General features: G+C 40.1%; 1 protein-coding gene across 2 annotated transcripts in view; it reads right to left on the bottom strand.

Annotated features, from left to right (window-relative positions):
• Positions 1-15,368, bottom strand: part of cpne5a (copine Va) — an 80,980-nt gene that overhangs the window by 19,720 nt on the left and 45,892 nt on the right. For both annotated transcript variants that reach the window (XM_088289583.1, XM_088289584.1), the window contains 6 exons: positions 11,732-11,835; positions 11,503-11,607; positions 7,680-7,721; positions 7,513-7,588; positions 6,027-6,080; positions 5,626-5,687 (listed from right to left, as the gene is read on the bottom strand). In XM_088289583.1, the coding sequence (XP_088145709.1) occupies positions 5,626-5,687; positions 6,027-6,080; positions 7,513-7,588; positions 7,680-7,721; positions 11,503-11,607; positions 11,732-11,835 (443 nt within the window). The remainder of the gene's footprint in view (positions 1-5,625; positions 5,688-6,026; positions 6,081-7,512; positions 7,589-7,679; positions 7,722-11,502; positions 11,608-11,731; positions 11,836-15,368) is intronic.

Below are 15,368 nucleotides of genomic sequence, written 5' to 3'. Positions count from 1 at the left end.
GGATTGGAAATGTGTTCCAGGTGGGGTACGGTGCAAAAGCTACACCTACGGGCTTTGTTTTTTTTTTGTTGTTGTTTTTTTTCTTTGTTTTGGGTTGTTTTTTGTTAGTGAACAAATTGTTGTGTGTAACAAGACGACGCAGGAGAACATGTGCACAAGGGGATTTTAGTAGCGCTTCTCCACAACATCTGATCATCATAAAGTTAAAATATGAGAGACTGAAGAGAGATTATACATACTGTACATCCTACTAGAGACAAAGACATTCACACCTGCAGAAGCTTAGTTGTTCTTTTGAAATATAGTAGGAGTGATCCCCACTATATAAAAGGGGAAATTAAACAACTACTCAAAATAAATTTGACTCTATGCATGATTCATTTTTCCCAAAATGTGTCTGTGACTGAGCCATTTTGAATTTTGCCATATTGTGACGTAAGTGTGGCTAATTTGCATAATGACCACACAGAATTTATCCAACCAAGAATTGAATCTGCCGTCATCAAACGACAGCCAGACGACACCGAATGTAGCACTACATTTCAAAGCCAAAAGTAAAAGCAGAGCTGTACTGATGAGCAACTGGTGACAAGAATGCGTCACAGACATTATTAAAACTGTTTGAAATGCATAATGTGTCTCTTTTAGGAAAAATAAAATGACAACCAGACTTCATTTGATTAATACACCGCTGTTTTTATATGACAAGGCAGCATTAACCAAACAAATCCAATCTCATCACATTAATTGGACTCTTGGTTGGTTGAATTCTGACTCAGATTAGCCTTTGAAGAAGCCATTAGCCAAGGGGGTCAAATAGTTTTTCCACGCCGCACTCGGAAAGTTTACCTCAAGGGTGTCCAAACTTGTTCTTCCGAAGGCCGCATAGATGAAAATTAAATGATGCAAGTGCGCAAATTGGTGGTGATTCGAACGGGAAGAGAGAGTGGGAAAGCAAGTATCGTACTCTGATCAGAATGAAAGTTTGTGTAGTGTCCCTCTAATGAGAGCACAATATATCCGATGTAGCTATGTGGGGAGTGTGTCATGTGTGCAAGCACATTTATGTGAATGGCTCGTTCGCCAACTATAATAATGTTTAAATCAACCGTTCAGCAGTACGTTTTAAATGACTCCCATCTTTGCATTGTATCAAACCTTTGTCGTTAGCCTCTCTCATGCTGTCAAACATGGCCAAAATATTAAAGCCGTTTGCCTCAGATATCGTCTCCTCAGCTAGTTCGCCTTAACTCCTAAGAGGCCGCCAGCAACGGGGATTTGCTTTGTATGACACCAATGCATTGAACCTTTGGCCACAATTTTGAGGAGGGACCTTTTTATAGTGAGCAACGTTTAACTCTTTGATGTTTTAGGAGTTAAAACAGCTGCAGGCGCTGTATGTTCCAGTTAAGTAAGTAAGTTTGCAAGTGAGCGAGTTGGTGCTCGGTACTTTATGATGTACTGTAGGTACAGTGCTGGAGGTGCGCTCCATTTAGGATCTCATGGATTTCATCTGTTGGATTCTGATGCTTTTGGAATTGGTGATGTTGGGTGATAAATCGAGGAGTACTTGTGGTATTTTTCATGATTCGGGATGGGCAGCAGCACTAGAATAGCCACAGGTAAGCGACTCCCTACTCAACTGCTCCTTGCACCACCTTGGGGGCAAATCACAGAGAGAAGAAAAATACAAAAACACAAAATATATAAACTAAGATATAGGCGCTTTAGTATCTGAGCATTTCTTTGAGCCGGAGTGCGAGTGCAGCTCTACAGTCAATTGTGGTATTATCACATCTCTAGTCAACAACCTGCTGAGAGTATAAAAGTCAGAAAACAATCCACGTACTGTAGGCCATTCCAAAGGGCTCCAATACTTTTCCTTGCAACTGTAGGAATAGAGAATCTGGATTGGCCCACTTTTGGCCGATGCATGTTTGCCAGTCCCGCTGGGGCAAACCCTTTTGTTTTTAATGAGCGTTGAAGATCGCAGGGTTAAGGTTTAATTTTGCGACGGGGGTATTGTGTAAAGCCCTCAGAGACGGCAGTTATTAAAGGTTGCACACTTTCCCTAATTGGTTTGTGTTCCGCAGAAAATAAGAAAGGTAATTACGCAAAGTGCTGAGGGTTGAATGAAGTGAGACCTCTGCTTCATCTGGCCGTGGACAGACATGAAGGTCTGCTGTTTGCTTGTCCGTGGACATCATCTTTTCCATCATGGGAAAGCGCTTCACACGTCTCCTCGACTTGCTCCTTTTCCTATTTAGTCTGTCAGCACGTACACTCTGAGAAAGAATTGTTGGTAGCCCTCTATTAATGAAAGAAAATTCCACTGTGGTCACAGAAATAACTTGGCTCGAAAAAAAAAGTAAGAATAAATAAATAGATAAATAACAATAATGAAATTTAACAAATGCAATTCACATTGCTTTCCCTGGAAAAGTAAAAAATAATTTGACCATGGGGACAACCATCTTCTTGTAATGAGCACCACGGATCTCTTCAAACTTGGAATCAGTCAGCATCACACTAAAACTTAACTTGCAATATGCACTGGATAGCATCCTGACCTCAGCACCAACTTGATGGAACAAATTGTAGCAGAGGGACGCCGCTGTGGGAATAAAAGTCCTGTTCTTCATTGTGTGCATGTGTGTGAAAGCGAGTGAGAGGGAGAGAGGAATAGGACAGATCTGGGACATACCAGCGTGGACAGCCAGATAGCAGACAAGTAAAAGCGGCGCATGAACAAGCACGTCCATGCGCAAACTGGTTGCCCGGCCTTAATTACGCGTTTGTCCATCTTTTGTCATTTTCACGGATATTGGAGCTGACTTTAAATGGGACATACCGTATCATAGAATACAGTGGAACCTCGCTTTCATGGGCTAATTTTAGGTTCTGTTGGAGGGGGGGTGGGTCGTTTAATCGAGGCACTTTTTTTCCCCCTGCATGGCCTAAAAATTCCCAGTAAGTATGAAATTATTGTTAAAATAAATGAATACATAAATAATGGCTGCCACAGTGTCACACCCCAAAAATACGTACAACGCCTTTTAATGACAATGAGGCCAATTGCGGTCAATTCTGGACCTAACAGGCTTTGACAACTATTTGTACAAAAGGGAATTTGGAGTGGACTTGACACTATTTTTGTCTGTTAAATAGGAAGTTTGTCTTTTTACTGTTTTTGCTGCTTTACAATTTAACTTTTTCAAGATTTCCAATGAATTTCCGTGGATGTGCAAAATGGATGGAACCACTGACAGAGCTCAGCAATGGTTCAAATTGCATCAAAAACAACATCCCAACTGTCCCAGAAAAATACACATATGCCTGACTTGGACTTTTACTGCTTTGAGATTCCCTCAAGACAGTTAAATGAACAACAGATTTGTTTCTTGGGTACCTGTCACAATGTGGTTGATTTAACATACAGTGTTAATTATAAAAAAAAAAAAAATCACATTTTTGATTATTTTCATTTTTTTTTTAATTTTCAGATGTTAGAGTGAGAAAAAATATTTAGGATAAACAGTGTGTAAGGTCAAAGATCCCTGGCAACTGCTTGGAAAGAAAGTCCCCTTTTAGTGTTTCTTCGAGGAGAAAACAATCTGAACTCAGGGGCGGAATCTATGAATACAAAAGTGCTTCTGCAGCCAAATGCTCTGGAACAGATGTGGCGATGAGTCACAAGTAATGCGTTTGAAATGACTGAATTAGTCTATTAAAACCCACATCATTGATTGTCAACTCTCTTGTCATTACATTTGTCACAGTAAAGTCACACCTCTCACAGCACTGGCTAATTGGCTTGCTGATGCCAGAGTGCATTTGAACTAACTTGAACTTTGAAGTCTCTGAGTGCTTCCACACAAGCAACCCATTTTTACTAGGCCTCTCATGAGGCCACATGCAAAAAGAGCTGAAAAGAAACATGAACTGTCAAACAACGGGAAAACGAAGTCGACCACTACAGCTGCGGCTGTTCGGAAATACGCGATACAGATAAAGTTGTTTTGGATTGTACTGTCAAATGTTACTACGACACAACACATGCATCGAACACAAAAGTCAGCCAAACGTCACACATCCCTGGTCATAGTTGGTTTTCTAAAATAAAGCATCTTGAATGCAGGCCCTATTTTCTTTTTTTTTAGCGCAACACTAGTGCAAAGCAGAACACACGAGTATGCTATGCTTAAAAGTGCGGAAATGTAAATTAAACTCGCTGGGGTCTGTGCATAATATTGTCGGGTAAAATGCAAACTCTCCCCTTTTGGAAGATGTAGATAGCTGTGCATGTGAGGTGGGGAGTTGGAGACACACACACACACACGCACCCCCCCCACACACACACGGCTATGGCACGGTACTTAGCGAGACATGCTGTACCTTGCTGGAATGCAGCAGGCTGTAATTCAATGTTGCAAGATTATTTGGTAGGTTGTGTGTGACGTCTGAAATTCGACTTAATCAAAATCGGAATTTATAGATCTGTTATTGTTATTTGAAGTTATATTATTGCCGTATGCAATATTTGCAAGTGATACTAATTAATTTGGGCCAGTCGTAGATATGTGGCCCTCACACATTCTTGCAGCAAAGTTAGGATGCATGCTTAGCTTCCAATAAACATTGGCGATGACACGTCATTGAAGTTGGGCTTTTTAAACCATAGCACTAAACTACCGGAAGTCATCATATCTTCCGCCCCATGAAATACATGTTAATGCTACACATGGCACTTTGCCAAGTAGGTAGTGATGGGAAAATGAAGCTTCAAAATTGCTTCATGAACCAGTTGTTGTGTTTTTTTGACTCCTCTAGATGGCACTGTTATTTTAAATATAGGGGTTTAAATTATTTGTCACGGGCATATATGTAGTGGAAACTTTGAAGTAGCATTTTAATATAACATTAGAATCATTACGGTCTTCATACAAATGTTTTGAGGGGAAGGTGAGCTACTCTGTCCTGGTGATGCGGCTCAAGTTTTTGTCCTTGGGTGGATTCATCTAATTAATTATTATTCCACGAATGCAAATTAAATCAGAAAACTGTGTTCAGACTACCAGGGCACTTAGAATATCCATCCATCCATTATCTGAGCCACTCCTCTCAAGGGTCACGGGGGTGCTGGAGCCTATCCCAGCTGTCTTTGGACAGTAGGCGGGGTACACCCTGAACGGGTTGCCAGCCAATCGCAGGGCACACATAGACGAACAACCAACCGTGCTCACACTCATACCCAGGGGCAATTTAGAGTGTCCAATCAACCTGCCATGTATGTTTTTGGAATGTGGGAGGAATGGGAGTACCCGCACAGGCACGGGGGAACACATGCAAACATGGGAAGGCCGGAGCCAGAATCGAACCCTCTATTGTGCTAACCCGTCGTCCACCGTGCCGACCTCGCTCAGAACACATTGAAAAGAAAACTTTGTCTTGACTTCCACTTCAATGCACTTTTTTTTTCTACTGCGCATAACTTTTACTTTTATACTCTTAGTAGTTTTAAAACCATTACTTTCCTACTTTCACTGCGGTAAAAAACTAGATTTGACACTTCAATGTCGACGAAAATACTTTACTTTACAACTTGAGTAATGAACGCGAACTCACCCTCCTTTGATGTAATCCAGGAAGGTGTGCTCTGACTCCACACTGAATGACATCAAAGACACCTGATGATGGTTAAAAAAACAACAACAACAAATCCTTAATGTTTGCACATAAATGAGAGTGAAAACTATTCATCTACATGAACGTATTAGCCGGTCACCTCTGAACACAAAATGCCTCATCCATGCCCAATCAGAATGACGCATGGCCAGAATGTTTAATGTTATAATCAGTGATGAATATATCAATTACTATAACATTCATCAGCACACACTTGGCCCCGCACATGAGTCTCATTAAGGATGATTACAACACACCGCCAACTGTCTGCATTGTAAACTGTGACATTGGGTGTGATCGGAATAAAAAACAGAGCTGAGCTTGGTGTGAAATGTCCTCACCGTCCCAGAGTTGATGTAGCGCTTTTTCTTGAGCTTCTTCTTGGCGTTCACCACCTAGTGTGAAGACAGGGGGGGGAAAGTCCGCTTTTGATCATGTAAGTCATTCGTTTCATCCTACCCTGGGCGATAAACAATGAAAACATCTTGGCCCTCCTGTACTCTGCCTGAAAGGGTAATGGAGCGTCCAATAGTGGCGTGAGAATTAGATACTATAGATCATGCTGCACAGCAAGAGCAACATTATTCAGAGGCTTTCAGGGGTGCGCTTCACTTGTGAATTACATTGTGATGTACAATAGAGGCGTACGAAAAATGTGCGCTATCGTAGAGATAAGCGAGGCAATTTGCTTCTGCCATAGAGAAATCCTTCCTTAACAAAGGAGTTGCAAAGCAAACGCAAAATAAAAGGCTGCTCGAGACCGCAAGGCTTCTCGCCAAAATGAAACACAGCTTTGTCTCACAGGAAACTATTTCTTCAGTCCCCAATCAGGTCACAAACAATGACACTCCCGTTGTCCACATATTTGATGTCAAGAGTTCCATGTGTCATAATCAGGTTATGTGAGTCTTGATCAAGCTATGTGTGCTTTAACAATCACACACTCTTGCTGTCCCAACCATCAGTCTCCAACTTTGCATGGCATAACAATCACATGCTCTTGTTGTCAAAACAATCACTATCAATGCTGTGGGTGACACAGTGCATCCAAACTCTTGTCATCAAAGCAATCAACCTCCATGCCATGAGTGCCATAACAATCACAAACTGTTGAGATAGCGTCCTGTTTTCCCATCACGATTTCGTTACGAATCTGTCCCGATGTCCTGCCAGTTATACTGCAATCACACTTTCCCGTCATGTTTCCCTGCCATTCAAGTTTTACGTCACATTTCCCTCATGAGCAATAGTGGACATGACTCCAACTGTAACCGAAAGGACAACCCAAACAAGCTCGATTATGACACATGGCTCTGTAGTTCATTTGTATTCCTGCATTGCCGATCCAGTCCGCCCCATCCATTTAACCTTTTACAGGGCAAGAGGGACGGAAGCAGGCTGATGGCCGTTTCCAATAGTATAGCTCAAATAAGCATGACCTGCAGAGTCTTCTGTCACTAAACGTGGCTTAACGACGACATCACCTTCCCCGGGCAAAGTAGACACTGATTTTCTCAGAAAGTAAAAAAGCCATTTGGGATTCTGCACACAGAAATTGAGAGGACGGATTGCTCCAGGCACAAACTGGATGTCCTTCCTCGGAAAAAAATCTTTGAGAATAACAACACCTTAACTTTGGCCTGAGCTTTATTTAACCCTCTTGTTCTACTGCGGGTCATAGCGACATGATCGTTTTGGATAAAAACTTGCATTTGTTAATTTTTACAAATGTCTTATTATTATTGTGAACATGAATTGGAATGCACTCCCTTTTGAGGGGCCTTAGTAAGCCTGAAAACTAATTCTAACAAAACGTACGGCACTTACCTCATAGACAGTTAACTGGCTCGGACCCCGACATAACTCTTTGTAGCTACTGGTGAATTCGCCGATGAAGTCATGGCTGGGAGAGAATGACAACAAAATAAATGGCATTCATTACAGTTCACACCGATACCATAATGTGTGCGTGTGCGTGTTTGTGTCTGTCTGACCTTCCATCTCTGTCCCAGTCATATACTTCCACTTTGATTGTCCTGTAAAAACAAATGAAAAACAACAAGATGAAGACATTTGTTATTGCCAAGGTGAGCATGTGTAACAATGAAGCAAAACAAGCTGCCAAAAAAGTGATTCAAGGTAAGAAAGAGAAAATCTGCTCCATTCCATGTTTGCTGTTATTGAAACTCGAAAAGAAATTATATGAAACCATTTTCAATGCAGGATATAATAGAATAACCGTGATGATTTCAACACTCAAAAAAGTGTTAAATTGCTCCCGTACGGCCCAAGGTTCAAGCAATAATACAATTGACGTGAATCTTCTGTGGCTGGCATGACTCATTCAGCTCTAGAGAGTTTCCACAGTGGTGCAAGAACAATATTCAGCTGTCATTATTTCAATCGGATCATTTTGATCCTGACACCGCTCGAAGAGTTCAAATACAAAAGCAGACATTTATATTTTTGGGGGACTGGAGAAAAGTGATTATTTTCTTCATCTCTTGGTCCAGGTTAAAGCTTATAATTTGTATTTAGGCTATTCGACGTTAACCTCAATGAAGTAATTGAGAGGAAATACATCATCGAAGGATGCCGTGAACGGCTAGTGGGTGTGGCTCTAGTTTTGTTGAATTAGTGCACGACTGCTTTTGTGTTTGAATTGAGGCATTGATGCAAAAACACAAAAATAGTTGCCTCAAGAAGACTGAATATATGGGAATGATCATAATCCTAACAAAAACAATCATATTTTATGAAAGCACACTGGTACCTTGAGTTTTTTTTAGTTTATTAGTTGATTTGATTTTTTTTTGCCATGTGTTCAACAAAGCTTCAACTAGCCAACGCTTGAGTGAGTGGGGAAAAAAAATCAAGTACTACAATGCCCTTCAATGTCGACAAAGAGAGAAATTTATTTTGCATGAACATCTGCTTATGATAGCACAAATTTATCCTTCCAATTATATTACTCTCAATTCACTGAATTCCCACGGAAAGTTTCCGATTTTGAGTATTTCCCAAATTCCACTGCTAAACTTTCCGAAGAGTTTCCAGCCCTTTTCAATCTTTTGCAACCCAAAACTCACGATAAGGTGAGCAACTTTGGGGAAAAGCCAAAGAGAAAAAAAGCCCCTCATGGGATGAAGCATATTTTGCAAGTTTTCCAAATTAATTTGGCTGAGGGGCTCGAAAGCCACTGAGCGAGCCAAAGGGGGATTCACTGGGAATGAGCAAGTATTTTGGCTCTCTTTGAGTGGCTTTCATGAAATGTTGAGTGACTTGCTGCTAATGCTGTCAATGACGTCTCAGCGGGTCCAGGAGGAGGCGGCATCAAGCAGGCTGGCCTCTTTGACCGACCTCAACTAGCTCAGTTGCTTCTGCCATGTGTGTCTGCAAAAGTCAGGGTGGGCAAGGCACTCGCTCTAATCCGGCCCACCAAACTTTTACATGATCGATATAATTAGCCCATATATTTCCATGACTTCATATAAAGAAAATATTTATAAAATATCACTTATTGAAAGCACAATAATTGTATGATTTTTTTTTCATCTTGAGAAAATGTAGGTTTTGTAGAAAAAAAAAATGACTTCTTTATCTTCATTAAAAAATTTGTTTTTTTTTTAAATAATTTTTTTCCATGTTTTCTAAAGAAAACAGCATATTTTAACACAAAAAAGTATTTTCATCTTGGGGAAAAAAACCTTTATTTTCGAAATATGACAACTTTTTTTTCAAGAAAACCTTTTATCTAAAATATTTTGATGTGGTTTTCGTAAGTCATAAGTAGACGCGGACCTAGCATTGGACAGCGATGCGATTGTGACGGCATCAATTTAGCGAGCATGGTCGCATTGCTAACATTTATGTGTTGCGTTGTATTGTACGGTTAGATTGTAGAGAACACTTTAGATTCATAAATAAAAGTATTGGTGATATTTTCAATATAGTCTACTGGATGACGTCCTCATGTAATTAGAACTGGGACAATCCAAATAGTTGATCAAATTTGTCTTTTTTTTTTTTTTTTTTTCCAAATAACGAGAACAAGCAAAAAAAACTGATACACATTAAAATGAGGCAAGGTTCTAAATGACAGCGGCTCCTATGGCTGGTCCAAATTCTCAAAGGTGTCGTCCGGGGCTCTCCTCCATCTGTGTGACCCAATTAACTCACAGTTGAGCAGAGACGGATGGTAACAGAGAAAAAAAAAAACGCCTACGTGACACCCAGCATGGCAAACTTTGACCACTTCTACACATCATCAGGCAGACACACTCATGCACACTTTCCCTCGCTCTACTCTCTCTCTTTCATCAACATAAATTAAGACGAAATATCTTCATCAATGAGACTTTAATCGTGTGAGGCTGACGAGATGAGACAAGACGCAATGAAAATGCTGGTCACATGACAATAATAACTAAATCTATAATGCAATATTCTTGAGGAATAAAAATGAGACTAAATGTGGTTTACGGAATTAAAAAAACATTTATTTGCGGCAACCAAAATGAGACTAGAAGAAATGTCCCGAATGTCACAGAATGTCATGCGTTATTTCTGTTTCCTGGGTCCCGACGTCTTTTCCTCAATCCCGACTAGCGGTAATATTTGGATCCGAAAAAACAATTTGCTGTGATAGAACACGGTTATCACAATTTAACACAGAGAAAGGAACCACTGAACGAGTTCTTTTACCTGCCAATTGAGTTGAAGCACCTGTGGCTTAAACGGAACAGTGGTAAGATTTTTATGCTCTTAACCTAAATTTGAGCTCTCCTAAAAATGTCAGCATTTATCTTTGATCAAAACTATAGACTAAACTTATCAGTTTTTGTCAACTAAAACTAGATTAAAATAGTCATGGACAATTTTGACTAAAATAAGACTAAATGCTCAGACTAGTGATGGGTAAATGAAGCTTCAAATTTGCTTCATGAACCAGTTGTAGTATTTTTGGACTCCAGTAGATGGCTCTCTTCAATATTTGGCTGAAAGCACACTGACTTGCCATTTTTAAAACCTTTATTTAAACCAACAGTGCCATCCACAGATACAACAACTGGTTCATGAAGCAATTTTGAAGCTTCATTTTCCCATCACTAGCTCTGGTCTAAAACTTGACTAGACTAAAAAGAAATTGAACGCAACTAAAAGTAATAAAACCTAAAATGATGGCTTAACACAACCATACTAGTTCTCTCTGTCTCGCTCGCTTTTACACCCATTAGTGTCGTGGTCAAACTCCCGTCCTCAAACATGTTTGCCATCGCTCCCGAATGCAACACACCTGTGATGTCACATCACGGTGAAAACGACTCTCATGGGATCTCCCGATTCCGTCTGATTAAAGCTAATGTTGACTCCCATCCCGCGGGAATCAGAAAAAAATGTCAGACTTCAACACACCCATGCACACACACACACACACATCAACTTTTGTAAAGCTGCAAGCAACTTCACACTTATTCTTTCCTGGCTGTGCTGCTTCAGTTGTCCCTTAGCCTCAAAATAATAAATGAGACATGAAAAAGCAGCAGTAGCAATCTGTTTACAACTCGTGACATCCCTCGTGGGTCATTCTCTTCGGGTGGATTTACAATGCGACAATTTCAAGTTTGGCTCCTATTTGGCTCAATTGCAATATGCGTCATGCCAGCATTAAAAAAAGAAAAAAAAAACGTGGAATTGGATTTATTTAGTTTGGAATCAGACCTTGCAAAAGATGATACGAATCCGATACCTGTCAATTTGAAGTGCAGCGGGGTTTGCGAGGCATAGCTTGGGATGATGTGGTATCATTGGGCCTACCTGTCGTAGTCTCCGTTGCAGAGCGCCCGCACTGGGATAGACAAGGGCTGCCACACGGGGTTCAGCGTGTTCTTCACCACTTCGGTCTTGTGGCAGATGGTGAACCTGAAAATGAAGCACCAAAAGGGATTTGAAGCGCACACCAGCACCAACAAAAGTTTTTCAAGTCCGTCCCTCCTTTGACTTAGTTTTGTGAGACACAACAAAAAAAGGCATGTGAAAAACGTACGTGCCATCCTCATTGCTTCTGTAGAACACCATGAAAGGGTCCGACTTGCCGAAGAAGTCCTTCTTGTCTAACTTGTTGGCACCAAACTGCATGGTGGTGTAGTCCTTTCGCGGTGGGAAAAAATTAGTCCGAAGATGTCAGGAATGCATTTTCACCTTTAGATGACCAGCCCAAGGCAACGCGGTTGCTAACCATAATTCGCACAACCATAATCGCCTCAACCTCCTGCCCTGACCATGAGTTCTGCTTTCGCATGTTTGCCGGCCCCTGTGGCTGTTTGGGGTTTTGCTATTATGACAATGAAGTGCGAGTTTCTCTGTCCTGCTCTCAGTGAATTAGGATTAAAATGACAGCAGAGGGTTTCCCTCTTCTGCCTTATGTGGATTACACATTTTTTGATGACTTGGTTCCAGAATGCAATCCCAATCTTCAAAGCCTATCTGTCTGGACTGCGAAGATAACCGCTATGTACTGGGACTTTGAAGTGTATCAAAACTTTGAAGTCAACTGTGTGGCTTCTCACCTAACTCGTTACAGTTGATATTAAAAGTCCGTTCCAACAATTCTGGTGTGCCCATGACAAAATGAGTATTTTGTGAGTACATTATATAGAGCCTGGAGATACATGTAACCTGACTTGCCAGTTTTTCAAGCTACAAGCCATTTCCAGCCCCATTTATTGCTTTGATTTGCCGGCAAATATTTGATGTTCAAGCGCTGCATGCCGGCAGTGAACTCAAATCATTTCACAACAAACAGTAGTTTGTGAGATGGTGAACAATGTGAACAAGATTGATTATTGCCACTCCCAGTTGGAGTTTAATGTTAAACTAAACAAAATTTGGACAATTATTTATTATATCTTAAAAACAACCACATAGCTTTGCCTTAAATCATGTCCACTTAGCCTAATGCTAACAAACAAAGCTAAATGCAATAGACGAGTTAACAATTACCATCTAGGTGGCCGTGTTATAAAAGTGATTTCAGATTTGAGTGGTTTGAGTTACGAGTGTGGTCACGGAACAAAAGTAACTCACACGTGATTTTCTGCAGCTGTTTTGAATGAAGAAAATCAGAAGTGCAACAAATTACTTGATAATTATAAAGTAATTAGTATTATATTAAACTTTGGAAGTAAGTTATGTGTTCTTGAATATAAAAGTGCTTTTATCAGTACATAAAAGCAAGTGTGTGAATCCAATTAAAAAAGGTTTACAACACTTACGAATGCATGTGCCATTTTTATGATTACTGTTACAGAGAGCTATAATATTCACAATATTGTGTTATTGTTTTTTTGCAGTTGTCAATCAATCAATTATTATTATTATTATTATATAATGCAGCTCCTGCATGACAATAAAGTGCAAGGCTAGCGCTATCAAATGAAAATTACCTTGTTGATTACAGGAGCAGGAGAATAGATTCAAACCTTTGCGCATGGAGGAGGGGCCTCTGTACATGATGCACGCGTGAGTGCAGCTAATAATACACTAGAAAGGCTAGCATTACCATAATTACACTCATTTGGGCACCATTTCAATGGAGGCCGCCATTAGAAGGACAATGAACATGGCCTTAAAACGCTCTTGCAATCAGATGGTGGTCACGCTATTAGCTATTGTGTACTAATGAGGCCGCGCAGTGGAAAGGTAAAAGACACCATATGAGAAATCTCTGATTTCTAGAAACACAGTGGCCCACTGCAATCTCGTGGACCGTTTTGGATGGCTTTTGATAGGAGTGAAAATGACACAAAGATCAAATATTTTCTAACTTTTTCCACCAATGTGACCCATAACTTAATACAAAAATTTTGAGCAGTGAAGTAAAGACGAAGAAAACCACTGCGATTATGTGGTTGCACAAGTGTGCACACCCTCTAATAAGATGAGACGTGGCTGTGTTGACAATTCACAAATAATATTCAAACTCATGTTCAACGGGAGTCAGCCCATTCTCGCCACCATGTATAAGATTAACCACAAATAAATCGAGCTGTTCTAGTAGGCTTTTCCAGAATTTCTTTGCCTTCTATCAGCACCCAAAAGGTTTTGCGCTGACACCGACTGCTATTTGGAATTGTTCATAAGGCCCCAGTTCCAGCTGAAGAAAGACAGCCACAGAGCATAATGTTTTCATCACTAGCACAGTTCTGTTTGTGTCACACATACCTTTTGAAATGATGGACAAAAAAGTTAACGCTAACACATTTTGTTTGGGAGATTTTTTTTTTTTTTTTTGTCTGGCAAAAGACACTTTGCAGTACTTTGAAATTTTCAAACTAGAACCCGGGGCAGCAGTCTAAAACTCACCATAAGCTTAAAAAAAGAGCTTAGGTCTGATTAAGTGACAAAGGACCGCCATAAAGTCCGTAATAGTCGGATGATCATTCAAATATTTTCAGAAATTGATATGAGCTGAAGTAGAGATGTCAACATCTATTTTAGGGGTTATTGTTTCGGAGTGACAGCGCTCAGCGAATATATCAGAATATATGGAGCAAAGTTAGTGCTGCCTGTCGAGTAGTAGAAAAATGGTCCCCCTCAATGCATTTCATGTGCCCCCCCCCCAAGGCTGGGCTCGGGAAAAAGTCGAGTATTTTCGATCTACGGATCCAACATTTGCATGATTTGCATGACCATTCGGCTGATAAAGACACGTTAAAAAAAAAAATAATAAAAGAAACTCTCCTCCATCCTAGAGAGAGAGAATGCTGATTTCATAAAACCTATTAAAGCTCCTCCTCAATGTTGTTTACAATCATACAGTTTTATGTTTCCAATCATCACGGCGGGGATGTTGAAAATAGTGAAGAGCTGATTAAAATAGTCAGAGGTGGCAAAATGAGCCGCTTTTATGTTTTTATTTTCTTTCCCCATCCCTGTCATTGTAAGCACTATTGTAAGTGTCGACATCGCCCGGCGAGTCCACAGCGGTATTTTCCTTCCCTACTTAGTGTCACGGTCAAGTTATAGAGCCATTCTCACAAATTCATACGCTCCACTCTAGCTTTTTAGGGCTTTTTTTTTTTTTTAACACAACTTCTCACATCCTATAATTGTCCTGCATGTTCAGTCTCCTCACTTCCACATTTAGCTGGCAATATCATTTAATGGTGACATATTATGTTAGTAACTTTTTAATGTTGGGATACAATTAGATAGCTTTGACATCCATATAAACTAAAGCACCACAAATGCCACTTTTAAATAGCCTTGCGATTGAGGTTATAGTGTGCGCATTTGCAATTTGTTTTAGTTATTCAGCGTCATTCAGTCCAAACTGAAAGCTACTTTAGTCACAATACAAAGAATGCACGTGCACGCATGTGCATGCACACATCTACGCACACACGCACAATCACACCGTACTCATTGTGAATCGACTTCATATTTTGGTTACAAAAATATTGCTTTTGGTGTTTGATGTGACTCTAACGCAGCTACACACACAGTCATTTGAACTGCTCAGTTAACAATTGAGTTAATAAGTAGTGGTGTTGTTAAAATGGGCTACATTTCAATTTAAAACTACATGGAATGATTATGATAAAATGAAATTGGTGTTAAAGTTTGAGTGAGAAGTAAGTTTAAAAATGAAATAAATTTAGAAGCCCATGTACAGCACAACA

This window comes from Idiotropiscis lumnitzeri, chromosome 3 (genome assembly GCF_059441095.1).
Source record: "Idiotropiscis lumnitzeri isolate Australia: NSW breed Sydney's pygmy pipehorse chromosome 3, RoL_Ilum_1.0, whole genome shotgun sequence".
NCBI lineage: Eukaryota > Metazoa > Chordata > Actinopteri > Syngnathiformes > Syngnathidae > Idiotropiscis > Idiotropiscis lumnitzeri.
The sequence above is the reverse complement of the archived record's forward strand: the minus strand, read 5'-3'. Positions and strand labels throughout refer to the sequence as shown.